Here is a 27,470-nt window from a genome sequence, read left to right on the forward strand (position 1 = left end):
CACAAATAAAATTATTTTTCAAGGAAGTAAATACATACATCAATCCTAACATATTTTTTAAATATTTTCTAAAAATAAAAGATTTTTATTAAGTTAATTTTGCATCTGCTAGACTCATAAAATGTTATATTTTGTACTTGATTTATAATTCTAAAAAATAATCTTAATTTTACTTCAATAAACTATGCATACATTTTTTAATATTTAATATTATTGATTAAAATATATGTTGAGAGTTCGAAACTACAACTTTCTAATATACAATTTAATTAAACACTATTCGAAGAACTATGAATCCATTACTATCTATAATTAAAAATAAAAAAAATCTATATGTGCATTTATGTAAAACATTTTCATACTAAATTGTAAATTTTGTGCAATTTGCAGATTGGGGGATTTAAATTTTTAACGTCAAATAAATATTTCAATGAATTTAAAATTTCTACATTAATTTTTATTGAGTTAATTTTGCATCTGCTAGACTTATAAAATATTATATATTTTGTACTTGATTTCTAATTCTAAAATATAATCTTAATCTTACTTCAATAAACTATGCATATATTTTGTAATATTTAATATTATTGATTCAAACATATGTTGAAAGTTCGAAACTACAACTTTCTAATATACAATTTAATTAAACACTATCCGAAGAGCTATGAATCCATTACTATCTATAATTAAAAATAAAAAAAATCTATATGCGCATTTATGTAAAACATTTTCATACTAAATTGTACATTTTGTGCAATTTGCAGATTTGGGGATTTAAATTTTTAACGTCAAACATTTCAATGAATTTCAAATTTCTACATTAAAGTCAAGATCAGCAGCCAACAGCTGCAGCTGCTTTTAAGCTCCAGAGAATTCAGGTTAAACAGTTGTTTCCTTAAATGTTTCTCCTCTCTTTTGCACACTTCTCTACCTAAAGTGAGCGATAAAATTAAGAAGAAATTTACTGGCGTCAGTTGTTCGAATTTTTACAGGATATTCGACGCAGGCTGTTCTTGTTTTTTTAATTTGTATTTCTTTTTTAATGTTACAACTCTCTGGGGTATCGAGCTGCGATTGATGACAGCATTTGTTGTGACAAGCATTAACTAGCGGTTTCACACTCCATCTCCACTCAGCTCCCCTCGACCCCAAAATACATACCCCAAAAGATCCTACACAATTAGTCGCCCCTAGAAATGAGAAACAAATCGACAACATCCAAACCGAAGCATCCCCAAGAGAGATGAGATGTGTTTGTTGTCCCTCCTTGGGAGTAGGGAGAAATATTAATAAAATTAAATAATTGTGTGAAACGCATTTAAAAGTCAACAATTTTTTGGCCATAAATGTTCGTGTGCATATAGCTTTACTTCCCACAGGTTTTATGTTACCAACCAAATTTTATGCACCTTCTGTGTAATTGAAGTAAAGTTTTTTAACAAATTCTAGTTTGGACGTAGGGAGTCAAGCGTCGAGAGAATGCCGGCCATGTTTGAATACGAGTCGGCAACATGTTTACATAAAACGGACTTGGTTTACAATTAGCTCAAAAACCGTATAAATTTGCTGATTTCGCCAAAAAAAAAAACAAAAAAAAATCCAAGAAGGAATAATTATTTTGGATATGCCAAAGATTTGATACTCTTAAACTGTAGCATAACTAATAATTAATAATAGCAAAACTAATAATTGTTTCAATTGTTATGATTATTATATAAAAGTGAAACCTTAACAGACATTTTAACTTAAGACAAGAAAATTCATACCCTTATACAATTTTTAAAATTTAGTATAATTTTTCATCATTTTTTTTTATTGTACTCAAATTGAAATTTTCTTTTAAAGATTGAAATCTTTTTTTTTTTGTATATTGCTAGAATACTGTAATTATTATCATGATAAGTTCATAGATCTTCATAGAACTTTTCATCACATAAAATAAATTGCTTTTATTTTCATTTTAATTTATTTTTTTGAATTTCTCCATTTTTAACTGTCATTTAAAAATAAGAAATTTATAGATAGTTTCTAGTTTTAAGTAGTTTACAAAGATACAAAGTTTCCTTGTATCAAGATTACTATAGGCAGATTGAATCCAGATGCATATTAAATGACAAATCAAACATTCATGGCAGAAGAATCGAGTTCTTTATCCATTAGAGGCGCAACAAACTGCTCTACAAATGGAATGTACCTAGTGTGAAGGTTTGCAGAAATAGTGAATTGAAAACTTGGAATGCGCCGCGCTGGCTGGTAATTGGATCAGCTGTTGTCTAGTCCTCGGCATAGGGCTTGTAGCTGGTTATCTGACGCGCCACAATATTGAGTATTTCGCGAGCTGGCAGATCTTGCTGATCCCTGACAATTGCCGTAATGCGCGCACACTCCTTCACATAGTTCTCCAGCTCGCGGAGATTCAAGCCACGTCTCGCCGGCTCCTTGGACTGCATCGCCTGCAGACATTGACCCGTCAAATGCGCCAGCTGCGAGCGAGCCGGACTGAAGGTCTCGTCCAGATCGTAGAGCTCCAGCGGTGGAGCGGGTGGCTCACTGAAAATGGGTGGAAAGGTAGCCAATTGCAGCGGTGGCAATGGGATCTCGAATTGTGGTTTGATAATCTTCAGTGGTTCGTAATTCACATGCAACTGCTCGTAGGTATCGATGACATCCTTGAGCAAACGATTGCTGAGCGAACACAGAGACATGTCGAACATTTGCTTGAAATCCGCCGGCATCTCGGTGCCAATTGTGTCCACCAAGCAAGCCTTGGGCATGTCAGCGAGAAAAGCCAGATCCGTGAAATGTTTATTATCATTTAACTGTCGAGTTTGAATAGTTAATAACATTTCAACAGTCTATCGGAAGAGCAATTTACCTCCACATCATTAAAGTCCAGATGGGTGTAGCTAATTTCACTTGAGCCCAGCAGCTGCAGCACATACTCGAGCATGGCATCATTAGTCTTGTCCTGCAGGTACTTGTCATGCCAAATGTAGCCCGATCCCAAGGCCAATATCTTGCCACCCTTCACATTGCTATAGTAACCAGCCAGCGGTCTATTAAAGGGATAGACAACCGGCCCCGTTGTCAACAGCACATTTGCAGGCTCAGAGACATTTAAGGTGGCACCGTATGGATACTGAAAATGTATCTTGTACTTCTCATCGCTGAAATCATAATCCACCTTCTCAATGTCCAGTTTGAGCAGGTGACGCCACATCGCTTCGCAGACAACGCCGCCACCCACAATGCATTCTTTGGGATGGAAATTCTTATAGTAATGCGGTCGCACCACGTTGTCGTTGTTTATATAGATGCCATATTGTTCCAGAAAGAAGTTGACATTAGTGTTAAACTCCTGTTCGCCGCCCTCACCCAACAACACTAACAAACTGCCTCCCCATTGATCCACATACTCCTTAAGAACCTCGAACTCATCCTCGGTGAAACGATCTTGGGGACCGGCTAATACAAAGATTTTGGTGCGCATTAAGCGCTCCTGATTCAGCTCAACATCGCTTCTGCAACATTAATAAGAGTATTAAATAGTTTTTCTTGTATATTTTCCGGCTAAACTTACTGCTCCACTGTCCAGTGTGCCTTGAGTTTGCGATGCAGCATCTTGTAGTTATCCGTTATTTGAAATCGCTCATTTTTAGATATATCAAAGCAAATTATTGGTTTATTGCTCATGTTGGAAATGTGTTATTTTACTTTTTATTTTCTTTTATTTATTTTATTTTACTTTTCTTTATTTTTTGTAGCAGTGACGCGTTTTGGTTGTCAGGGAAACCTACAACCAAAACAAAGCGAGCGAGAGCTTATGTATTTTTGCCGATTATCATTCATTTATAAACTCTCAATTATTTTCAAATTATTGAGAATGTTCAAATTGTTAAAACAAATGAATTTCAATAAATGTTTAGGGTAAAGTTTTTTGAATAAAGCGCCGATACTTTTGTATTGAATACTCTATATTGAAGCATCGATAATAACATTTTCTGTCATCGATACTACATAGTAGTGTGACCACAAATCGTAGATAATATACCATATAATTGAACTTGTTGAGCATTCGGAATTTCATTGTGCAGTCCTACTTCAGCTGTTGCTCAATTGCAGAACCGATTTTTCTAAATAAAAGATCAACATAATAATTTAGGTGATAGTAAATAAAAGTTAATTGACTTGAAAAAAACTGCCGTTTGTCGCAATTAAAAATCGATGTTTAATCAATCGCAAAAATATCGATGCTACATCGATAGATAGTCTCATCGATGTGTGGCCACCTCTAAAACTCTCACACAGATTCATCCACATTTACATAGTATGTTTATTATTTTTATTGCAAAACGATTAAAAAATAACAAGTAGCCAGTAACGGCACAACAACTGCGAGCGCCAATTCATGTTCACATTAACAATTAGCTTATACACTGCACAATGATAACTTGCTGTTATCACTAACGATTCAGTTTTGTTATTTAAATTTCCGATTTCTATTGACTGTGAGAGTGATTTTTATGAATATTGAACTTCGACTTTGAAGCGAACTTTGTCTAGCTGAAGTATATGTATGTATATATGTTAAATAGTGAGTGTGAATCAATAGCAAAGAGCACTGCCAATAAACAAATAAAAAGTTACAGCGTCATTTCGTGTGTCTGCAATTGCACAAGATAATTAGGTAATTTGTAATCTGCTTGCGACAGCATCAACAAATGACGTTCACCATGATTATCATTAATAGAGCGGAGGGAGGGGGCGGAGTCACGATGGATTAAAGAGCTCTATACATTGATAATTTTTGGACTTTAACTACCGCGTATCTAATCGATAGTAATTTATGTTGATTGCTTATTCTAATGTTAATTCCAGTTCGATGGCCGGCATTGAGGAACGTTTCCAGGCGGCTGTCAACGTGATCAAAGGACTGCCTAAGAATGGTCCTTATCAGCCCAGCACGAGCATGATGCTCAAGTTCTACGGCCTCTTCAAGCAGGCCTCCGAGGGCAGTTGCAGCCAAAAGAAGCCCGCCTTCTGGGATGTCGTCGGACGTGCCAAATGGGATGCCTGGAACAATAATAGTCAGCTAAGCAAGGAGCAGGCCATGCAACGTTATGTTGAGAGTCTGCAGGAGATCATCGAGACGATGTCGTTTACAGAGAATGTCCAGAACTTTGTGGGCAGTCTCGATGGGCTGGGCAACATCAATCTGGATGAACTAGAGCTGGTGTCGCCGGGCATGCGGGAGCTCGCTGAATCGCATCCCAATTCACCGTTTCATTCGCGCACCAATAGTCCACAGCATGGCTCGAGCTCCAATGAGGATATCACGGCAACGGAGACGCCAGTGGCGTCCACAAATGGACATGCCACGCCCCTCAGCAATGGCTATGCTTCGAAGTTGAGCAATGGCTATGGGGAGCCAACGACGACGACGAGTCACAATTATACGCACAATAGCAGCGTAGCCATTGTGGATCCATCGGACGATGAGTACGATGATCCATATGATACAATGCTGCCACAGGAACTAACTCAAGCAATCACACACAACACGGATATGTTGCGACAAATTCAGAGCACAATTGCGAGCATGAACAATGATATGGCTGCAGTGCAGCAACGTGTGCGCGGCATGGAGCAAACGCTGCTCGAGTTGCGCAAGGTGACATCGGCGACGTCAAGTAGACGACAACAACCGGCGTGGTGGCCATTTAAGGATATATCGCCGCTGTGGTTTGCGGTGCTGGTGCTGTGGCCATTCTTGGTGCGACGTGTGGCACGTTTGGTGGAGAGCAAACGCCGCTGACGACGACGACGCCGAGTGCATTTTGAGCTTTAGCTTTAGCTTAATTGGTATGGTAGTTAAATTGTAAGTAAAACTAATTTATCTAATCGTTAAAGCATCTTATTGAACTTCTATTCAACTGACTTTCAGATACACTTTTGGTTATGGTCATTGGGTCAATGAGCTTCGTCTGGCTTCGCTTCACTACGCGTCATTCAACTATTTTTTCTTCATGTACAGAGTTGGCCTTATTTAGTTTCCTACGATTATCCAGTTGCAATATATACTAAATATCTACATCCTATCTAAATGTATATGTATATTTATGTTGTATGTTTTTGTAGTCACCACGCATAACACATTCCTCCCCTGCTATCCCCACAAAATGCATACATGCAATACAAATTTTGTTTAGTTGGTAAGAAACGAAAGTTTTGTCTTGGCCCTGGGAACGCTTTTGCCTTGGTCCAAAGCGTCATCCACTTTTGCAAATGCTGCAAACGGTTGTAAAACAATTCATTTGTTGTTAATTATATTTTTTTGTAATAAAACTTGTGTAAAATGAATACAAATCACATTTGTCTGTATGGAATCATTTGTGCTTTTCTTTAGTCTTTTGGCTGTGCAGTTATGCGTAAATAGCTCTTGCCTGATGGCACCTCGATGGTCTGAACTCCCTGCGGAAACAGTTTGGGCACATCCTCGGCCTTCACCGTGGGCAACACCATGCACTGGCCACCTTGCTTCCAGTCGGCAGGAGTGGCCACGCTCTTCGTTTGAGTTAGCTGCAGCGAGTCGATAACACGCAGAATTTCACTGCAATAACAACAGAAAAAGAAATTAATGTGTGACTAATATTACACTTCAATTTAGAATTAAAATTACCACTGTAGTTTTGTTTAATTCAATTCTGCTAAATTTTGAGTATAGGGGTACCATTTCCTGACTATTTTACAACGTAGTTTAAAAGCAATTATTATTAGGTTGAATCATATTTACCAAAAGCAGTTTAGCACAAATTATTTAAAACAAAACATCATTCCCATAAATTTTAATTTGCTGGAAATAGTGTTTGCTGGAAAATGTTTGAAAATTACAGAAATAAAATACTTTATCGCTTAGTTTAGAGACCGTTAACGTGTGTTATGCTACATTAAATTATAACCTCTTAAGCAGAGCTATTACCTTGAAGTATATGGTGGCAAAAACAATTACTATTAGCTTAAGTGCATTACTTTAACATTTGTACTTTTTTTTAATTATATGCTGTAGTCAATATTGTAATATGATAAAGGTTGTGGAAGCTGATAAAGGTTGTGAGAGAACTTAGTTTTGCAATAATTATCCTTGAAATAAAAAAGTTGTGTTGATTCGAATTAAATTCCTGACTATATTCCTCATACAAGTAAGTTCCATTTTATTTAATAAATTCTTAATTTAAAGTCAGGCTACGAGTAGATATTGATTTCCCTTTTAAAATATAGAATATCACAAAATTAGAAACACAAAAATAATCTCTTTAAATCATAAACTAATCAAATATTTATGAATCTTCCTTTTATATCTATATAATTATAATATAGCGTTTATCTACGATCAACTATAGAAGCAATAGATTTGAATAACAAATCGCTTAGCTATTTAATAGGATAGATGGCTTTACTCTGCAATGGAATCTTAGCTATTGCATTTAGATTAATAAATACAAATATAGACATTTCGACTATAAAATATCAGTTATCCCTTATAAGAAAAACATCACTCACAAATTGAGCGAATTGTGCTCCTATAATTTCGTGTCAATAGAACAACAGTCTTTCGATGACTGGACCACATCCCATGAATTGATCGGCTAACATAAATACTACATCAATGAAACTTACTCGAAATTGCGACCAGTTGTTGCTGGATACAAGATGGAGAGACGCAGCTTCTTTTTGTCGTCCACAACAAAGACGGCACGACAGGTTAATGGAATTCCCTCAGCACTCAGTTCGTCCTTATCTAGCATATTCAACTTCAAAGCCAATTCACGCTTGTTATCCGCAATGATCGGATAATCGAAGCTTGGCAGCTCTACAAGACAAACAGAAATGTTAAGCGCCACAGATAAACTAGTTATAAAATGAAGTAACTCACTGGCATAACTCTTGATATCCTCGATCCAACCCTTGTGAGATTCTGCGGTGTCGCAAGACAAGGCAATCGGCTTGACGCCACGCTTATTAAACTCCGGTATCAATTGTGCAACACGAGAAAGCTCTGTGGTGCACACTGGAGTGAAATCTGCCGGGTGCGAGAAAAGTATGGCCCATTTGTCAGTCATCCATTCGTAAAAGTCAATATTTCCCTCATTGGTCTGAGCCTGGAAATTTGGAAACTGATCACCAATGTTAAGAGCTTTGCCCGACATGATGGAATATTTGGGAAGTGAATGTGACTTGAAATACAAATATCAAAAAACAGGCGACAGCCAGAGCAATGTGACCGAATTGATAAATTTCGATACCAGTCAGTACATCACTATTACACTTCGATACCAATATAGTATAATTGGTATATTTCAATCTACAGCCTACGGTCACATAAAGTCAATAGCAAAACAAAATAAAGTTGGGGCAAGTTTTATATAAAGTAGTGAATAAAAAACTAGCCGAGCCATGTCCGAGCTTAGCATCAGTGGCAGTCAAGTGCAACTGCAACCGCCGCCGCAAGTGCAGCCGCAAACAGCATCACCGGTTGTCGAACCCTTTAGAATAACAACAAATGCACCACAGATGAGTGATGTCAACTTGACACCAGGACGTCGAAAGCTTCAAAAGTGGTTAGGACGCGTCCTTCGCATTGTGATAACCGATGGCCGAGTTTTGGTCGGTTTCTTCAACTGCACGGATCGGGATGCTAATATTGTCCTCTCCATGTGCGCCGAGTATCTGGTGGAGGGTCAAGAACCCCGTTTACTGGGAAACGTGATGGTGGCCAAGAAGCACATTGTATCATTAAATATTGACGAGCCGACGCCGTCATCGAGTCTGCTTGCTCAGTAAATAAGGATTTGCTAAATGTATTTAAATTAATACTTGTAAACAAGATCCATCTTCGGAACAGTGAGCGAGAAATGTTTGCATACACATGAGATATTTATCATAGTCATTGTAAGAATAAAAGTTTTAGAAAATGTTCGAAATGCGTAATCCTCTCTTAAAAAATTGTTTTTTTCAGTCAAAAAACTAAACATTATCTTTATTTGGAACCTTAATCCAGTTCAATCGCATTGCCAACTACTTTCAAAGAAGTAACTGCCTTTTTGTAAAGTAAAAAATTACATATGTATAATATTTAAATTATTGTTTATATAGACAGCTATTCGGTATTTGGTCGGTCAATAAATAACTAATGTTCGATAGTCAACTATTAATCATAATTCCAAACACGCCCAGATATTTGAAGTATAACCAAATCGCGTTGCCAACTATTTTTGAAAATAATGTAACTGACGCTCACGGAAAAGAAAATAAATTTCTTAAATAATTAATGTGCTCATTAGTCAAATGACAACTAAATATGATTAATAAAATATTAAATATTTTAATTTGTTGTTAATAAATGGAATTACAGCTAGAGTAAATAATTTTATAAAACAGCTGCTCGCTTTTGGTATTTTTAGGGCTCAAGATTATTTAGTGGTTTTTTACGCCGCAACACAGGAATTAATAATAATGTCAACTCAGCAGCAGCAACAGCAATAGTTAAACCACAATCAATTAATTGCTAAGAATCGTCAAAAACAACACTCGTTCTCAATTGAACACAATCAACGCAATGGATTTCACGACCTTCGTGAAGCCTTCAAATGGCGGCGCCTCAAACAACGAAAATGAAACGGAACCAGCAAAGAAATTGCAATTCTGGAAACATGTCGAGTACATTGAGAATCATGGTAAACAGGAGGATGACTTCGAGTATTGTATGACCGAGTTTCTGCGCATGTCCGGCATCTATTGGGGCGTCACAGCACTGGACATTATGGGCCAGCTGGATCGTTTGGATCGAAAGTCTATCATTGAGTTCGTCAAGCGTTGTCAGTGCCCCACGAGCGGTGGCTTCTCACCCTGCGAAGGTCACGATCCACACATGCTTTATACGTTGTCTGCGGTGCAAATCCTTTGCACCTATGATGCTCTCAACGAGATCGATTGTGACGCTGTGGTTCGTTATGTGGTGGGGCTACAGCAGCCCGATGGCAGCTTCTTTGGTGACAAGTGGGGCGAAGTCGATACAAGATTCAGTTTTTGTGCCGTGGCCACAATGACACTACTGCAGCGACTGGAGCAGAGTGTGGATGTCGAGAAGGCGGTTAAGTTTGTGATGTCGTGTTGCAATCAAACTGATGGAGGCTTCGGCTCCAAACCCGGTGCTGAGTCACATGCCGGTGAGTCACATTTTTATGCTTATTTTTTGAATGCTTAAAAATTGTCCTGACTGCCTGACTAACTAAACTAAAAACGGACAGTCCTGGTGAGACCTAAGATCTAGTTTTTATAAGGTACAATTTCAAACATTCGAATTGTAACTACTTAAAAATCTTGGATTACATTTTGTCAAAATATGAAGTATGTATTCCTCAGATAGCTTAAAATACAATCCATATCATGTATTTTCACCAGTGCTTATCGAAGAGATAACCCACTTGCACCACTACAGATTGTTAATTGGATTTTCTCATCTTGTTTGCAGGCCTTACCTATTGCTGCGTGGGTTTATTATCGTTGACACAGCGTTTGCATCTTCTGGACGTGGACAAACTAGGCTGGTGGCTCTGCGAGCGTCAGTTGCCTTCGGGTGGACTTAATGGACGACCAGAGAAGCTGCCCGATGTCTGCTATTCGTGGTGGGTGCTTTCATCGTTAACCATTATGGGTCGATTGCATTGGATTAGCTCGGAGAAGCTGCAGCAATTCATATTGTCATGCCAGGATTTGGAAACGGGAGGTTTCTCTGATCGCACTGGCAACATGCCTGATATATTCCATACGCTGTTTGGCATTGGCGGCCTCTCGTTGCTGGGCCATCCAGATCTGAAACTCATCAATCCCACGCTATGCATGCCACAGTACATCATCGATAGATTGGGCATCAAGCCGCAACGTCTGACGCTGGCGTAGACACAACACGATATTAGTACGAAAGCTAAAGCCAATGTTAAATATGATTAAAATATTTTAAAGAGCAGGCGCCTTTCCCAAAAACATCCTTTGTAATCTTCTCTTCTATATACTGCACATTTTTTGTTTGTTATGCATTTATAAAACTCGTATTAGCAATATGATAAATTCATATATTTATACATAACATATTAATAGAGCCTCTCTAAGTAAAGCGTGTACAATATTTCTTGTATTATGTAGAGAAAAAATGAAATAAAGACACTATTTTATTATTGCATGCGGATCAAAAGAATAAATATTCTACTGAGTTTCAATGGTTTATTTATTATTATTATTTTAGTTTTATTTTGAGTCGACAACATATTTGAATATTGCAAAAATAATTTAATTAAATGTTATAACAATTCCAGAGTTACATACAAAATTTAAAAGAAATTTAAACAAAAACGAAGAGTTTGTCTTCGACAAGCCGAAGTTAAAATATCTGACAGCATAGTTTAATAAATTTGTATTCCTTGATAACTTATAAACAAAATTGAATTCGTTTAGTTAATTATGCTTGAATTGGAAAAATATTCACTATTCTGATATTCAAATTAGATATGCTTGTATATATAGTGTATATATATCTTCTTGCACATATTTATATACATTAGGAAAGTATGGAGCATAAGACTAAGGATACAATATCGTGAATGAATTACATACAATAAACGAATCACACAAAAATTACATTGGAATTACGAACTAGAAACATCAGTGTTTAGAGTAAATTGTGTCTTTGTGTTTTGGTGTAGTCACAGTGCGTCCTCGGTTCAACAGACTAAATGAATTCGTATCAATTAATGGCAATTGAAATGAATTTATAGCGCATAAAAATCTATCAATTCTACGATTAAAGTGTGTGTATGTGACTGTGAGTGAGTGTGTGTGTGTGTGTAGTATACTTCGATGCACGTCTAAGGCACTCTAGAAACAATTTCAGCTATGATTTTCGTCTACAGTCTATTTAAACGAAGCACTAGGAATTATTGAATTTCTCATCGCTGGTCAGCACGTTGTAGGCACAGCCCAAGGCCCACGAGATTTCATGACCATCGATCTTCTTGTAAAGCTGCAATTTTAAAAAAGAGAAAACATCATTAGCATTCGTATTGACCGATTAAAGTACTACATAACATAGATTGCTCATTAATTTACTAAGAATTAAAATACTTATAAATTGCTTTGTTCTAAGCAAAACTTCAAAATATTAATTTTATATGAAAGTTAAATTTATCATTTTCTTATTGAGTGAAGCGAGTGACAAATAACCCACATAAATTACTTCTTGCCGAAATCTGTACAACTTTCCAGTGGAAAATTCAGCTGCCACGTCACAATCTGATTAATTTAAAGAGCAACCTGTCTATCGGACTTACCTTAATTTTCTTGTTGTCATTAAGGCCAAATCCTTCACGTAACAGCACCGAGATAAACGTCAAGTCGAAGCACATGAATGGCTGCTCATCATTGGGTATGGCACAGATCTCCTGAGCCTTCTTGCGATACGCCTCCACGGTGGTCTCGCCACCAGCTGTCGGATCCACCAAACCCGATTCGATGGCACGTTCAAAGTAATAACTAAATGCGGCGACAGCGTGTTGCTTAAGCGTAAATGGTTTCGGCTTCACCAGCGGCATAACTTTGCTCTTCACCAGCTCCAGGCAGGAATCAAAATCAACAACAGGCTGTTCAGCCGATGATTTGGCATTCTCTTTTCCACTGACTTGATACTTCACATTGCCATAAGTCCACGTACGATTGGCAATAATGGGATTGACACAGACGCTCTCCACCACAGTGTCCTCCGCACTGTAGCCCTTGGTAAAGACGGCGTGACGAGCGGCCATCAGGCCAAGACCCAAATAGCTGTGTGTGAACACATTGATCTTTTTGCTGGAGGTGACCACCTCATGCATATACTTGTCATACACGGGCACCTGTTCCGGATCTGTGGGCGAGAAAGTGACCTGCGTGCTGCCACCACCCAAATCCAAGGCAGCAGCCTGATTGGTTTTGGACAGACGACCCAAGAGGAAGTTGACGGTGAACCAACTGAAGATGCCCTCGTCGGTGCCATCCATAATCTCCACAGCATCGATGTCCACACTGAACTCCGACTTGGCGAACAAATCACGCACAGCATTCAGCAGATTCTCAGCCTTGCTCTGGGGCAGCAACCGCAATCCAGCTGTGGCTTTCAACACCAACGGCGTCGATGACCAATGTTCTTTTGGTATGAAGGCACGTGCCTCGTCCAACAGCAGTTTAATCGAATGCGCGCCATCCGCGGGATTGTCGGCAAACGAGCTGAGACCCGGTTTACGTTCACGGAAGAGTTCCTCGTATAGCACCAGTTTGTTGTCAATGAAGCTGCGATTGAACTTGTAGGCCAAGACACGACTACCCGTGGAGCCGGCATCAATGATGGCCGCATATTGCACCTTGCTGTAGCCCAGCTTGGAGGCAAGACGCGCTAGATAAGGACTCGCATTGTCCGAGACGAAGCCTGCATCAGATTGTTGTTGTCGTTGTGGCGGTTTCATTGTGTTGCGTGGGGCAGCAGTATGGGTATGATGGGGCGGTGCATGAAATGAAACAGTAACAGTGGCAAAATCAGTTAATTTTGTGGATTTAGTCACGCTTGGGGGAGAGACTTCTTCAACATAATACATTTGATACACACCAAAGACAAAGAGCAGCAGCACCACAGATATGATCAAACATAAAAATGATAATTTTAAGCCGCTGGTCACACCGCCACGTCCATTTCCATTGCCGTTGGTTCGTCGATTGCCGCCTCCCTGTGACGGTTTGTCATCGCTGGCCAGCTGCAGGATAAAATTAAAAGGATAATGATAAGTATTGTAAATAATGTTATTGGCAATTAGTTTTTATGGGTGGTTGGGTTGAACTCGACACTCTACCAACTTGTACTCGTATCTCATTTTCGTCTATAAATAACCAGCATACTCTTTAAAACACATGTTGGCACTTGCGTCGATTGTTTGCTCTCTCTTGTCTCCACACTCTTCTTCTGCTTCCTCACTAAATTCTAACAACGTAAACGCAGAATGTTGATTTTGTTATCTACATATATTTTCTGCTTTTAGTAGTCAATTGTATTCTAGGTTGCGTGACCGCAAAGCTAGAGGTGCAGAAACTTCGATAACTTTGAGCGATGTATCGATTTTTCCTCTGTTTGGCTTTAGTAAACATCGAAGTTTATCTAGCAGCCAACAGTACAGTAAAGCTCATAACGTCACGAAATAAAGATGTACACATAAATAAGAATCGTTTGAAAATATTACAATTTGCTGAAAACTACCATTTCTTGTTTTAGCATATCCTTACATATCTATTTATGACTAATCTAAAAGCTATTAGTAAATTTTCAAAATGTAACAAAAAGTAAACGTCGGACTATTATGAAAGTAAATTTGCATATTTGCAAGTATAACATAATTGAATTGAGTTATCTCTCTTGACGTGATTAATTCACAAATAGTAAACAAAAGACGCCCTTACAATGAGCTAATTATAGAAAAGAACACTCATGTGCGAATTTTACACATAAAATGCGTACATAATACATCTAGTACATGATGTAATGAATTATAATAAGCGATAATGTCTGGGTAGCAATTTAAATGCTGGTGGAACGCTATCAATAGTGACAAGTCATGCTAAGTAACACTTTTTTTGCGCTACGTAATGAGGATCGACACAAAATTATTTTGAAGGTTATCGCAACGTTAGACCCTATTGTTATGATAAGATACAACATTTAGACCATTTTGCCGGTCTGCATTTTTTTATTTTTGCTTTTAAGTGAACGGGTCTTTTAGCTTGATTAAATATTGTCGTTGAAACTGCAAACACAATTGACGAAATTCCCATTATTTAAACAAATGTTTCATCAGCACAAATAAACTAAACGTTAAACTATTTGCGACGAACTTTTTGCCAGCGGTAATTGTTTATATACAGTTTATACCTTACAGACAGTACTTAATTAGCATGTCAAACCCCATTGTAAACGCATTGAAGAAAAATCTGTTCATATTTTACGCTCGTGAGAATTTCAACAGCTGTTCTCAGTTGTTGGGCGGGCGCCTCATTTATCGATCGAACATTAATTCATTTGATAATTGAGACGTGCGTCCTTCCCAAAAAAATAAATACGTTGATAAGCTCGCTGAGTAACAGACACAATGGGGTTTCGTTTGGTGTTGGTTATCACTATATTTAACGAAATAAAATAGCTACTGGCTGAGTATTTCATCAGATTTACACAAACGCGTGCTTATCGTTATCGGTATGCAAATATCAGTCACCATTGAGGGTTAAGAAAACACGTTCCGACCTACGTTTAACCTGTTTTGCCCACACCGCATGTTACACTGACTCTGAAGAGAATACAATTGTATCTATCTAGTTAAACTCGTCGGCCAGACAATTGTCTAACAAAAAACAAAAAACAACTCGATTGCCAGAAATTTAATGACCTTGTTGTTTAGCCACAGAAAAAAACAGGGGAAACTGTTGCATTTGATGAAGATCTCAATGGCGGATACACATCTAAAAATTAAACCGGCCGGTCACACAATTGAATAATGTACAACAAGAATTTTCAATGAACTTTATGAACAAAATGGTTTGGTTTTCCGACTCTCTCCTACGTATACTTAATTTGCTTCTGTCAATTTAACTAAATCGAATGCTGATCCTTCCTCTGTAATCGATAATTTGTATCCTTCAATCCTGTTCATCTCTAGCTGATGAGTACAAAAGTCAAACGCGGGAAAACAATAACAACGCTTTCTGTTCTGTCGAATGCATTGAATCAATCAAGGCATGTAATTGAGCATTTAAATAAACTTGGCACATTAATTAATAGCATTGCAATTAATTTCCGCATTAAAGCAACAATTGTGTAGACGCCCGTGTGCCAAAATTAGCATTACAAAAGGTATTTGGTTTTGTCATTAGCCTTTAACCTTTTTATTTTTTTCCTACCTTTCTCTTTCGCACATCACTGGTGGACATTGTTAATACGTTTTTCTATGAATTACGCGTATACTCTACGAACTTTGAACTGTATGCACTAACACATTCGTATATGCATGAGTGTGTGTTTGGCAATCACTGAATGTTCATTTAAACGAAATAGTTAATTTATACGCTTTAAAACTAGACGCAACTGACCACGTCGCGCACGAAATGGCGTACTAAATTCAACTACCGATTGGCGAACAGCTGTTGCTGTTTTGAACTGACACCAGAGTTGTCAATGCACAATTAATAACATATGGTCACCCTATCAGTTGTGGTAGTTTTTGTCTAAATTATTTTTTGCCTGCTCCTTAAAGTTTAATAATAAAATTATATTATAGAAATTGGCACACATATTTAATTTAATTCAATTATTTACTATTTATGAAGATATACAAATTAATATTTTTAAGTGCTTGTGATTGCAGTATTTTAAACTAGACCTGGTCTCTTTACATATTTTTCTTGTTTTCTTTTCACATATTCTTCGATAGAACGAGAGGGATTTTCAGCTTACCCATCACGGTCACACTACAGTTAGTACCAAAACAAATGCCGATCGGAGAAGTCGCGCGCGTGTCTTTGTAGCGCCGCGAGCGTAGTAGAAAAAATAAATACTTGTAATTTTTCGTTTTATTGCGCAAAACCTGCTAAATAATCAAACAAACAACTACAGAGTCATTCACTTCAATTTATATATTAAATATAACAAATAGTTTCATTTTTCAACATATTAACAAGACGACGTGCCCAACAACAACAACAAATTATACGTGTATGTTTTTGCTACCAAAAAACGGCCGTCGCTCGAATGAGTGTGTGTTTGTGTAAGAGTGTAAGTGTAAAACGTAGTGGAAATTCAACAGAAAGAAATGCCAGCAATTGCATTTAAAATAAGCGTAAATGCATAAATTAAGTTCAAGCTGCACAAGAACTGAACCAAAGGCAAATGTTAATTCACGCAGCGTAAAAACAACAAAAGTTGTAAAGCCAACAACGTATGTGGGGCCGTATGTGTTAAGTGTACGTGTGTTATGTGTGTGTGTAACGACGGCGACGAGAGCGCAATAAGATAAAATTGAAGGTTATTCTCTACAAAAAAAAAACAAGTGTTTGTGTGTGTGAGCACCAGAGTGTATGTGAATGAGAGCGAGTGAGAGAAAGAGAGAGAGAGCACAATAGGGAGAGCGCACGCTCACTCAAAGAAAGCAGCGCACAAAAGCAAATGCTGAAAATGTCAATAAACTCTGCAAAGGTGAGGAAAAACGCAACGCAAGAGTAGCTGAGCAGAGCCAAAAGCAGTGGCAGCGACGTAGGCAGCGCTGCTTCTTTACTTCTGCTCTGCTGCCGTGTAAAATGAAACCCAGAGCAGCAAAAGCAACAGCGGCGGCAAAGAAAGCAGCCAACACAAGCAAGTGCAAAAAAGAACAACTCACACACACACACACACACACATGCAATTGCATACATAAAGAAAGCGCACGTACATGTGATTCTTATTGGATGTTGGAAATATATATATTTCTGGTTTTTTGCTTGCAGCTTCCGCGTTTGGCTGCGCGTTGCAACTTCTCTCAACAGTTGCCGTTTTGCAGGCATTTTGTTTATTTACTTTTTGTCAATTTGCTGCTTCGTCGCTCGTTAACCCACACACACACACACACGCATACACATAGACGCATACACATAGACGCATACACGCACACAAATTCGCGCAGACAACGACACTGAATGATTAATTTACCGTTAATAATTCACAGGTGGAAAAAAATTCAAAAGTTGCGGCATTCACATTGTGCAATAATAATATTATCGTAATCGTTATCGTTATGTGCAAATATTTTACACAAAAAAATAATTTACAACAACAAAAAGTCACCAAAACAAAATTAACAAAATAAATGAAAATCAATTCACAATTTTTTCAAAATAATAATTAAGTTAATAAACAATTTAAAAATCATATGCCAATAATTTTATAATCAATTAAATAAACACATTAAAAGAAAAACGTAAACACATCGCCACTGAGAATTTTGGACTTAGGGAATATCAAACGAAATCTTATTAGACTGAATACAAGGACAATTGGAATATTAATTTTAAGATTTTGAATGGTAAGTCAACTTTTTATAAATATGTATTATAGAAAGAATTTAAAAGCATAAAAACAATTTTAGTGATACTTCGGAGTGTCTAAAATTTAGACTCTAAATAATAATGTAAATAATAATTCGGAAAAGAAAATAATACAAAATAGAAAATATACTAACTGTAGATCCAAAGTAATAGAAAATAGAAAAATAAACGATCATTTTACAGAAGGTTTGTGGAAGGTAAAATTGTGGTTCTTTTTTGGATAAGAATATACAACCAATTTAAAATAGGAAAAATACAAAAGACAATCTATTAAAAAATAAAATAAATAAACATTATGTCATAGAAAAGATATTTTATTTCCTTGCAAAGGTTTCTTTATATATTTATAGAGGCGGCACCTATTAAAAATATGAACCTTTTCTGCAATTTAGGAAGTATAAATATGTTTGATCCAATCATATTGTACTTAAAAGAAGAAGGAATTAAAGTTAGATGTATATACACATATTATAGTTCAGACAAATGTAAATCTCATTGCCTCGATCTTGAACTTTACTGTGGCCCTTAACCAAGTTTCCGCCCACTTAGCGCACTCGGCGATAGCTCTTTGGCTACACCCACTTGAGTATTAACCACAAAAGCCTCTCCAGCAACCAAATCAAAACAATTTAATTAACGCCCAATTGCGAGGGAAATAATGTGCGCTAAAGAAGGAGGAGAAAAAAAATAAAATAAAATCAGAGCTAACTCAGGGCTACATCAGAGCATTATAGTGGAGCCACTTCACTTGAAGCAGTGAAATGTAACGGCGCCATTGGTCACTTGAACTACTTTCATATGGCGTTGGTTCTTTTTTTTTTGGTTTTTTGTTTTTGTTTGCGGCTGACTCATGGCCATGGACTCTGGAGCTGGGATTGGGATTGGGACCGAAACGGAGACGGAGATGGAGACTGGGAATGGGTAACTGCAATTGTGCAGCGGTTGTTGGGCCCGGAGGTCACCGGAAATTGTTTCCACAAAAGGGGGAGATGAAGTGCAGCAGTTAAGAGAAGCTTTTAACGATGCGGCCGGGGCACGTTTTGAACTCTACCACACATTTCTTCTTCTGGCTGGTAGTTGTTGGTTGTTGGTTTGTCGCACGGCTTTCGTTCGCGTCTTTCGCGTGTAGCTTGACCCAGAAAAGCAAAATCGAAGAGCGAAAGACCAAAAAGACGACGCAGCCCGATGTCTTTGGGTCTGGGTCTGGGTCTCGGCCGTGGGCCGTAGGTGTATTGTAATGATAATGTTAATGACGATCGCCATAATGATCATAATGCTGATAATGATGATGATGACGCTGCCATCTCATAAACCATTTTAAATGTTGGCTCATTATTATTTTGACTACGTCGGCGTGCGGTTTTTGTGTTTATTGGCTGCCTGTTGCACTTTTGCCGTTCGCTTATTATACCCTCTAGTATTTTAAGATGTTCAATGGGGTATAATAAAACGGAGAAAGAGATCAACTTATTTATGAAATTGCATTTTCTTTTGTTAAAATCTACTTGAAAATTTGTTGTTAATGAAAAAAAAAAATAAAACAATTCCCGTCTATAGAAAAATATAATTGTTCTCAATTAAGTTTCATTATAAAAATATTTTCTAGCTAATTAAGATAGACATTTATATACATATATTCTTGATTAGCTCAATAAGTTCGACAAGTTAACAAGATGTTTTAAACTATTTTATAGACACTGAAGTATTGAAAGTCATGAGGATATCAAATTGCTTTTTAATGCAATTTACATATATCCGAAAACTTTAAAATATTCGTTAAATATTCACAATTATTTAAATTTACTTTTGCTGACATTAGGCACAATAATCTTTGTTTCTGTATAATGTAGGGTATCCGCTAGTCGTGCAGAGTTTTTTTGCTTGTACATTTTTACTTGTTCGTAACTGGGTTTATGTGCGGTCTTTGCTTTTATCAGTCAGCAGCAGCTTCCTCCCTCAACCGCTGCTCACCGAAGGTTGTCGGCGAGTTTTGTAAGTTGATTGGCTCTGGTAAATGGTTGTTGTTATTTTATTTTTCTTTTTGGTTTACCCCATTGGACACGTCCATTGCTTTGTTTATGTTCTTGAACTCTTTTTAAATGTGTGGCTAAATGCGGCCTCAAATGTTAATTTACAGCTTTTGTTGTCATAACTTAAGCAGAAGCCAAAAGGGCAGCAGGTAAACGACGATGATTGCAGTTGGGATTATAACTTTTTTGGTGGACTACAGACTGCAGGGTGTAAAGTGGAAGGTTAACGATTTAGCTATCGATATATTGCTACAAACATGGAGAACAACTTTAAAGTTATCGATAGTAAAATTACAAAACAATCGATAGTAATTTAAACTATAAACCTGCTTTAACAATGTTTAACCATAAATTTAGTTTAGCATGTGTTCTATCCTCGTTGTTGAAGGTTAACAATTTAGCCTTCGATATATTGCTAAACATGGAGAACAACATTAAAGTTATCGATAGTAAAATTACAAAACAATCGATAGTAATTTAAACTATAAACCTGCTTTAACAATGTTTAGCCATAAATTAAGTTTAAGTAGCATGTGTTCTCTCATCGTTATCGATATATTGCTACAATTATGGAGAGCAACATTAAAACTATCGATAGTAAAATTACAAAACAATCGATAGTAATTTAAACTATAAACCTGCTTTAATAATGTTTAACCGTTTATTAAGTTTTAATCGCATGTGTTCTCTCATTATTATCGAAGGCAAACGATTTAGGTATCGATATATTGCTACAAACATAGAGAGCAACAAACTATCGATAGTAGAATTACAAAACAATCGATAGTAATTTAAACTATAAACCTGCTTTAACAATGTTTAACCATAAATTAAGTTTAGCATGTGTTCTCTCATCGTTATCGATATATTGCTACAAACATGGAGAGCAACATTAAAGTTATCGATAGTAAAATTACAAAACAATCGACTGTAATTTAAACTATAAACCTGCTTTAACAATGTTTAACCATAAATTAAGTTTAGCATGTGTTCTCTCATCGTTATCGATGCATTCTAAACACCAAGTGAAACTAATGCTAATTAAAATTTGTCTATGGATGCCATGTCAAATCACTAAATCGCCTGCTGCAACAACAAAAACAAGCAACTGTTGCTGGCGTAGCTAGCAGCAACATCTCTGGTAGAGTTTTTTTTTTTGTTTTGTTTTTTGTTGCTTCGCTCGCCCATCTGTTGTTAACCGGTTCTCGATATGTCCGCGAGCCACATATCGATTGTTACATGCTCTTTGGGCGCTCTGTGACTGCTAATTAGCAGTTAACAATTGCAACATTGACCTCCTCCCATAATTCTTGCCGCTGCTGTTGTTGCTGTTGTTGTTGTTGTCTTACGAGCAACAGCAACAACTTTTCGCTTTGTTCTATTGTCTGAGGCGAGAGATCAAAGCACAGATACAATAACATGGCAGCAGGTTTACCTTGTTGTAACCTCACCGACCAGAAGACGATCAAGACGCAGACGAAGACGAGGCAGAAGATGAAGATGAAGAAGCAGAAACTTGACTGAGTTGTTGCTGCTGCTGCTGGCTCAACATTCGCTTCAGTGTTGGCAACATTGTTGTTGAGCTGTTGTTGCTGCTGCTGCTGCTGCTGCCATTTGGCTGCAACAGTTGTGTTGCTGCTGTTGACTTTTGGCCAACATTGAATGGCTTTTTATCGTTTGTTGCCTGCCTTTTTGTTTGTGGCTTTTTGTTTGATTTTTGCAACTGCAACTGCAACTTTGGCAATTGCCATAACTGTTGCCGTTGTTGCTGCTGCTCAACGGCGCCGTGTCTATGGCCTATGTGTCTATATAAACATGATCGTTTTGGCCAATTTTTGTGCTACAACAACTGCTGCTGCCGTTCAGTTCTGCAGTTGCCCGTTAACAACTGCCAGTTGCTGTTGCAGTTGGCCAAATGCAATACTAGCAGCCTAAGAAAATGTTGTTGCTGTTGCTTCAGTTGCTGCTGCCGTGTTGTGTAACAATTGCGAGCAACTACAAAACTGCAACTGCAGCTGAACTTAGGCCTGCTGTAAGCTGCCTCGATCGAGGAAGTATAAAACAAAATTATTCATAAACTAGAGCAAATTTCCTGAATCGTCTCCTCTTATGATAGCACTCAATTGTGGAACAAATTACTTGGTCTAGGATTAAATTCTTATACTTGCATATAATGGTAATAGTTTTCCTCATTTTCTTCGTAAATAGTACAATAAATTACTTCGATAAAAACTATTTTTGACATAAATATAAACTTCATTTAATTTAGTATCTATATTTAAAAAGATTTCTGTTCAAGTGCCAGGTTAGATTTTACATTATTATTTAGAATTTATAATAACATTCACATAATTAAATTTACATTTTATGTCACATAAGAATTTTGCCAATTCTGTATTATTTTTATAGCGATTCTTAGGTTCATTGTTCATCCAAATAAAGAGCTTACAACATGTTATAAAATATCATATTTGACCTTTCAATTCAGTTCATAGAAAATCCAATATTATATATATATTGTTTGCCCATATTTACAACAGCTTTACAAGCACGCTTTCAAACTGTTGATAACATTTCAACAACTTAGAACAATTAATCGAAAATTGAATTTCGCAAATAACATTTTATCGTTTGATCTTTTGTTGAAGATCACAGCTAACAATATTTAGTAAGCTATGAACATTTTATTGTTTGTTCGCAGAACAAAAATTAAGCTCATTCTTTGTTCTTTTTATATCTGTGGGTTTTGTTGTAAGTTCATTTATTTTGAGCGCTGAAGGTCAGCTAATAAATCGCAGCAAATTTAAAGAAGGAGCCACAGCAACAACAAGAACTAAATTTATGGCCATTAGCCATTTAATTTATGCAAAAAAATATATATAAATATAAAGTAAAGGAAAGGGAAAAAAGATGGCAAGCGCAAAAGCATCGTTGCGGCGGTAGAACAACAAGAAATCGATAAAAATCTCATCAAATTAAGGCAAAACGATAAAAATTGATTGGCCCACGGTGCTGCTGTTGCTGTTGCTGTTGCTGCTCATGTTGCTGCAGACAAAAGACAACAACAATAACAACAACAAGAACTTACAGAAACTAGTTGAAAGTCGTTGCTCGCTAAAATACAACAAAAAAGAAGAACAAAAAAACGAGTCAATAAAAGCTTTTTTATTAGAAACTATTCTAATGCCCCAACAAAAGTTTTTGGAGTTACGAGTTAAAAGTTGTAAATTTCTGCCTGAAGTTTAGGGAAACTCTCGAACGCTTCGCAGACAGTGACACTCCCTCTCCCTCTCTCTGGCTCTCTCTCTCTCTCTCAATCTGTGTCTCTCTCTCTCTCTCTGTGGGTTCGCTCTAGTCTGTTGCTTCGTCTGATGACTAATCACTTGAAAATTGCCGCCAGGCCAACGAGTTGAGAGAGTTGGGACTACAGAGTTTGTTTGGCTTTTGTGATTTGGATTTTGCTTTTTTGCCTTTGCTTTGGTCCTCTTTTGCTTGCTGCTTTGCTTGATTGGTTCCACTCCCGCCCCAGCACACACACACACAAACACACACACACACTTGTAGCGAGCGAGCTGGCAAGAAGAAACGTGTTTCTTCCTGGTTTCCTTTCAGGTTTCTTTTGGGCTCTCAGTTTGAGTGACGCTTCACATGACGCATGGCTCCATCATGTTTGGCGCTTAGCTTTAACTATCGCTCAAGCCCAAACTGAAGTCGAAGCTCAAGCCCAAGCCTAATGTAGAAGAGAGCCGTTGCAATAGACCCATGACCAGCAGAAATGTATTTCGTACTTTAAATTACCAAAGCAAACACTTTCCACTCACTGATTTATGGCTCGTGCACTTCACTGAATTGCAGTTGGCAGTAGCTGCAATCTAAAGCAATAAACATAAATAATTTGAAATAACAGACTGACATTTTTCGTTGTCGATATCTGTAGCACAGTTAGCTGTGACAGCAGCAACCGTTATATGTTAATCAACAGCAGTTTGATCTACATTTAATTAACAGCTTTTGTTTAGAAAAACTGTTTCATCTATTATAATTAACATTCTTTTTAGTAATGTTTTAATTGTTGTTTCTTAATTTTTTTTTCAAAATTGAACTATAATTAATATAAAAATATAAAAACATGAATTCTATTTTAAAATTTCTTTATGTATTTAAGATAAGTTTTGTTTGCACTTCAACTGATAATAGATAGATTGATTATTAATTAATTTGAATACATATGTAATCTTAATATTAAAATAAAAATCAAATGACAGAAAAGTTTAAAAAATCCTTTTTTTCCAGTCATTTTAAAGTCTAAATTAATGATAATTTATTATCTAATTTCATTAATACTGCGGAAAAAACCATTTTAATTAAATATATAAGAGCATCGTTAAATTTCAAAAGAAATAAAAAGAAAGTTTTAATGGAAATATTCTTCTATAACTTTTGGATATAGAAGATATACATTTATATATAAATTAATAATATTTTATTATCCAATTTCATTAATACTCTATGCTTTATCAGCATATAACATTTCAATTATATATAAGAGCATCGTCAAGTTTCAAAAGAAATACGAAAAACTTTTAATGGAAATATTCTTATTTCGGTCTTCTTCGTTCTTCTATAACTCTTGGATATCACAGTTTAAGAAACTTTTCGCTCAGTGTATATTTATGCAAAGACACCTTTGAGGTATCGCTAAATTAATCTATGGTTCACAAAGCATCACTTACAATATTTACAATGTTCATTTGCTTGTCTAGCGTATTGGTTTTTGTCCAATTGTGAAGAGTCACTTGCTATTTATCTTATATAAACTAAGCCCACACAACACACAACAGGTGTTTATCAAATGCTGCTGTTGCTGCTGTTGACTTATCTGCCAAATATTTGGCCGATTAATTTTGTTTTGTGGCATATTCGCTGGCAGCCTTTTTCACAGCCAATTAGCGGGTACCAATGTTGGCTCTGTATCGCCCATCGGTCCCCATCACGCGACCGTTTCGCTACAGTCCGTACGTACATAAAGATAAATCGACCAGAATTATACCTATACATTATAATATATATTATATTATATACAAAACTATACAGAATGCTGCTGTCATGATTCATTTGTTAAACTCATTTGGCCAAAACGTGGCGAAATTTTTCATCAACTCAATCTGTATAAGTTATGCATCTACAGTTGATCATCAGGAAGTTAAAACGATTTATGCATCAAACAATTGTGGTATCTAAAGAATGTCATTGCAATTACCGACAATAAATCAAACGAATACTATCGATATTATTATCGATTGCATGTGAGAAGTGCCCATAAATTATACTATGATTGCACTTTGAGCTGACTATATCGAGGCTCTACCGTATTTGTCTGAGCATACAGTGCCCCGTCTGTCTATATGTATAATTACGTGTGTATACTTCAAATATCGCCTCAAGGTCGTTGCTTGGCTTTCTATAGAACCGCACACTCACACACACAGATAAACACACTGATAGAACGTTCTTCTGTGCTTGATTATTTCATGTATGTGTATTTCCTGTTTGAAATGTGCTAATTTATTTTATGTACATTATTATTATTATTATTATTTTGCTCGTTCGTTTCTTCTCCTTTTCGAAAGCGATATTCTATAGTATATACTATATAGATAGAGACAACATTGGAGTGGCCTGGTCAGATATGCATGCTAAAATACTCGTACATAGTATATAATAGATAGAGACCGGCATTGTCAACCTGTCGCTTGATTTGAATTGACAAATTGCCTTCCATATGGATGGATTTAACAAGAGTTGAAGTAGGTCAATTGCCCGTCTCTGGCACTCATTATGTTCTTATCTATTGAGGGCAGAATATGATGAAGCCGATCTCGGTTTGTTGCAGATGTGGGTAGGGCTATTCAAGGTCAACGAAGGTTGCTCCGAAGTTCAAAGAGAAACGAGTACAAAGCACTTTTATGTTTTATTCATAATTTGTTTTGTATAATCAGTCAAAAAAACAAACGAAAATAAAGTAGAATACAGTCCACACGTGCCATTAAATTTCAGATTGTTTTCTAGTTTTCTCTGTTGTCTGATTGTGACTCATAATAAGCTTATAATAAATGTATTCTGCTGATTATCAGCTAAACAATGTGAATGCTCTGAGGAAACGCATTAAAATTTTCGAATGAATATTGCGTGTGATTCGTACCGAATGTTAGAAATCATAAAAAATGGGGGAGGAGAGCTTTGAGATGAGTCGATGAGTATGAATAGTATGAATGTGCCGAATTTTCGGGCAATTATGAATTTTGAATTAATGAATTTCTTCGTTGCCCATCTTTAGGGCTATCCTTTAATTAAGTTATTCATATTCACAAAAACTACTTACTAAGCGTATATCAAGGTTATGCAATAATCGTATATTTTTAATAATCACTAAATTCGATAATTTATTTAAATTTTTTAATATTATTATACAGTTTGTATAATCTGTGATTTATGTATGTGAAGAGTAGAGTTATAATATTTTGAATCCTTTCCGAAAATGTCAAAGTATATTTAAATTTAATTAAATGTTAAATCTTTTAAGGAGTTATATAATCAGTGATTTATCGAAGAGTTTAATTGTAATTTGTATTCATTTCGATAATATCGAAATCTATTTACGTTTACAATTTATTTACTATTATTAATCTCAACTCATTACATTTAATGATATTTCATCACCGACCTTCAAAGATATTTCCTTCAGTCTGTAAAGCTTTATTTATCGAGAACCCTTGGCAAGTGTGCGAATAATGAAATCGATTCTAGTTGAAGATCGACCGCTTTCAGTTGCTCTTGAAGAAGGAATAAAAAAACAACAAAGATGCGCAGTCATAATAAGCAACGCCTGGAAATATATGTTTTCTCAGGTCCTAAATTAAACGAATGTCCTTCAAAACGGGGGCACTACATCACATTGGAAGCGACAAAAGACAAAAAAATAAAGAGAAGAAGGTGAAGAACAAAAAAAAAAAAAAAAAAAAACAACAAAACGCATTTTGGGGCTGCTTTAATCAAAACAAATCAAGTTTGCGGGGTATGGAAAGGGGTCTGCAGAACGAAACGTGGTCATAAAAGGGGCAACGAAAATATTTGTACAAAAGTGTGGCAACACACGACGAAGACGCAACTTAAGCAACGCTTCGAACATAATTTCAAGGATTTATGTCTTATTCAGCGGCTTTAAAGGAGGCAAATCCCAAC

At 36.5% G+C, this 27,470-nt stretch overlaps 7 protein-coding genes across 12 annotated transcripts in view; 4 read left to right on the forward strand and 3 right to left on the reverse strand.

Annotated features, from left to right (window-relative positions):
* Positions 1–2,052: 2,052 nt before the first annotated feature.
* Positions 2,053–3,786, reverse strand: LOC117564665 (intraflagellar transport protein 52 homolog). The gene is made up of 3 exons (XM_034243528.2): positions 3,581–3,786; positions 2,876–3,521; positions 2,053–2,819 (listed from the first exon to the last, which is right to left on the reverse strand). Exons 1-3 carry the CDS (start codon positions 3,691–3,693, stop codon positions 2,274–2,276), a joined length of 1,305 nt encoding a protein of 434 aa, XP_034099419.2. The 5' UTR covers positions 3,694–3,786; the 3' UTR covers positions 2,053–2,273.
* Positions 3,787–4,256: 470 nt separating this feature from the next.
* LOC117564105 (acyl-CoA-binding domain-containing protein 5) lies at positions 4,257–6,369 on the forward strand. Of its 4 annotated transcripts, XM_034242752.2 has the most exons (4): positions 4,349–4,574; positions 4,644–4,687; positions 4,879–5,878; positions 5,945–6,369. In XM_034242752.2, exon 3 carries the CDS (start codon positions 4,883–4,885, stop codon positions 5,813–5,815), a length of 933 nt encoding a protein of 310 aa, XP_034098643.1. In that variant the 5' UTR covers positions 4,349–4,574; positions 4,644–4,687; positions 4,879–4,882; the 3' UTR covers positions 5,816–5,878; positions 5,945–6,369. The 4 variants fall into 4 exon arrangements, with proteins under 4 accessions (XP_034098646.1, XP_034098643.1, XP_034098642.1 ...); XM_034242755.2 differs by lacking the exons at positions 4,349–4,574; positions 4,644–4,687 and adding an exon at positions 4,257–4,327; XM_034242751.2 differs by having other exon boundaries at positions 4,349–4,687.
* LOC117564106 (1-Cys peroxiredoxin) lies at positions 6,314–8,272 on the reverse strand. Its single transcript, XM_034242756.2, has 3 exons — positions 7,934–8,272; positions 7,678–7,870; positions 6,314–6,610 (listed from the first exon to the last, which is right to left on the reverse strand). The coding sequence occupies exons 1-3, from the start codon at positions 8,205–8,207 to the stop codon at positions 6,403–6,405; spliced, it is 675 nt and encodes a 224-aa protein (XP_034098647.1). The 5' UTR covers positions 8,208–8,272; the 3' UTR covers positions 6,314–6,402.
* An 84-nt stretch (positions 8,273–8,356) lies between these two features.
* Positions 8,357–9,330, forward strand: LOC117564107 (N-alpha-acetyltransferase 38-B, NatC auxiliary subunit). The gene is made up of 2 exons (XM_034242757.2): positions 8,357–8,949; positions 9,017–9,330. The coding sequence occupies exon 1, from the start codon at positions 8,455–8,457 to the stop codon at positions 8,839–8,841; it is 387 nt and encodes a 128-aa protein (XP_034098648.1). The 5' UTR covers positions 8,357–8,454; the 3' UTR covers positions 8,842–8,949; positions 9,017–9,330.
* A 157-nt stretch (positions 9,331–9,487) lies between these two features.
* Positions 9,488–11,276, forward strand: LOC117564104 (geranylgeranyl transferase type-2 subunit beta). Its single transcript, XM_034242750.2, has 2 exons — positions 9,488–10,226; positions 10,532–11,276. The coding sequence occupies exons 1-2, from the start codon at positions 9,617–9,619 to the stop codon at positions 10,957–10,959; spliced, it is 1,038 nt and encodes a 345-aa protein (XP_034098641.1). The 5' UTR covers positions 9,488–9,616; the 3' UTR covers positions 10,960–11,276.
* Positions 11,268–16,245, reverse strand: LOC117564753 (ectonucleoside triphosphate diphosphohydrolase 5). 3 transcript variants are annotated; one of them, XM_034243644.2, is made up of 4 exons: positions 16,024–16,242; positions 13,691–13,835; positions 12,384–13,513; positions 11,268–12,076 (listed from the first exon to the last, which is right to left on the reverse strand). In XM_034243644.2, the coding sequence occupies exons 1-4, from the start codon at positions 16,051–16,053 to the stop codon at positions 11,984–11,986; spliced, it is 1,398 nt and encodes a 465-aa protein (XP_034099535.1). In that variant the 5' UTR covers positions 16,054–16,242; the 3' UTR covers positions 11,268–11,983. The 3 variants fall into 3 exon arrangements, with proteins under 3 accessions (XP_034099535.1, XP_034099537.1, XP_034099534.1); XM_034243646.2 differs by lacking the exon at positions 16,024–16,242 and adding an exon at positions 13,932–14,136; XM_034243643.2 differs by having other exon boundaries at positions 12,384–13,835; positions 16,024–16,245.
* A 1,583-nt stretch (positions 16,246–17,828) lies between these two features.
* Positions 17,829–27,470, forward strand: part of LOC117564543 (nuclear hormone receptor FTZ-F1 beta) — a 28,401-nt gene continuing 18,759 nt past the window's right edge. Inside the window, exon 1 of the mRNA XM_034243366.2 lies at positions 17,829–18,176. The gene's annotated coding sequence lies outside the window, so the exon portion shown is untranslated. The remainder of the gene's footprint in view (positions 18,177–27,470) is intronic.

Source organism: Drosophila albomicans, chromosome 2L, assembly GCF_009650485.2.
Source record: "Drosophila albomicans strain 15112-1751.03 chromosome 2L, ASM965048v2, whole genome shotgun sequence".
NCBI classification, from domain to species: Eukaryota; Metazoa; Arthropoda; class Insecta; order Diptera; family Drosophilidae; genus Drosophila; species Drosophila albomicans.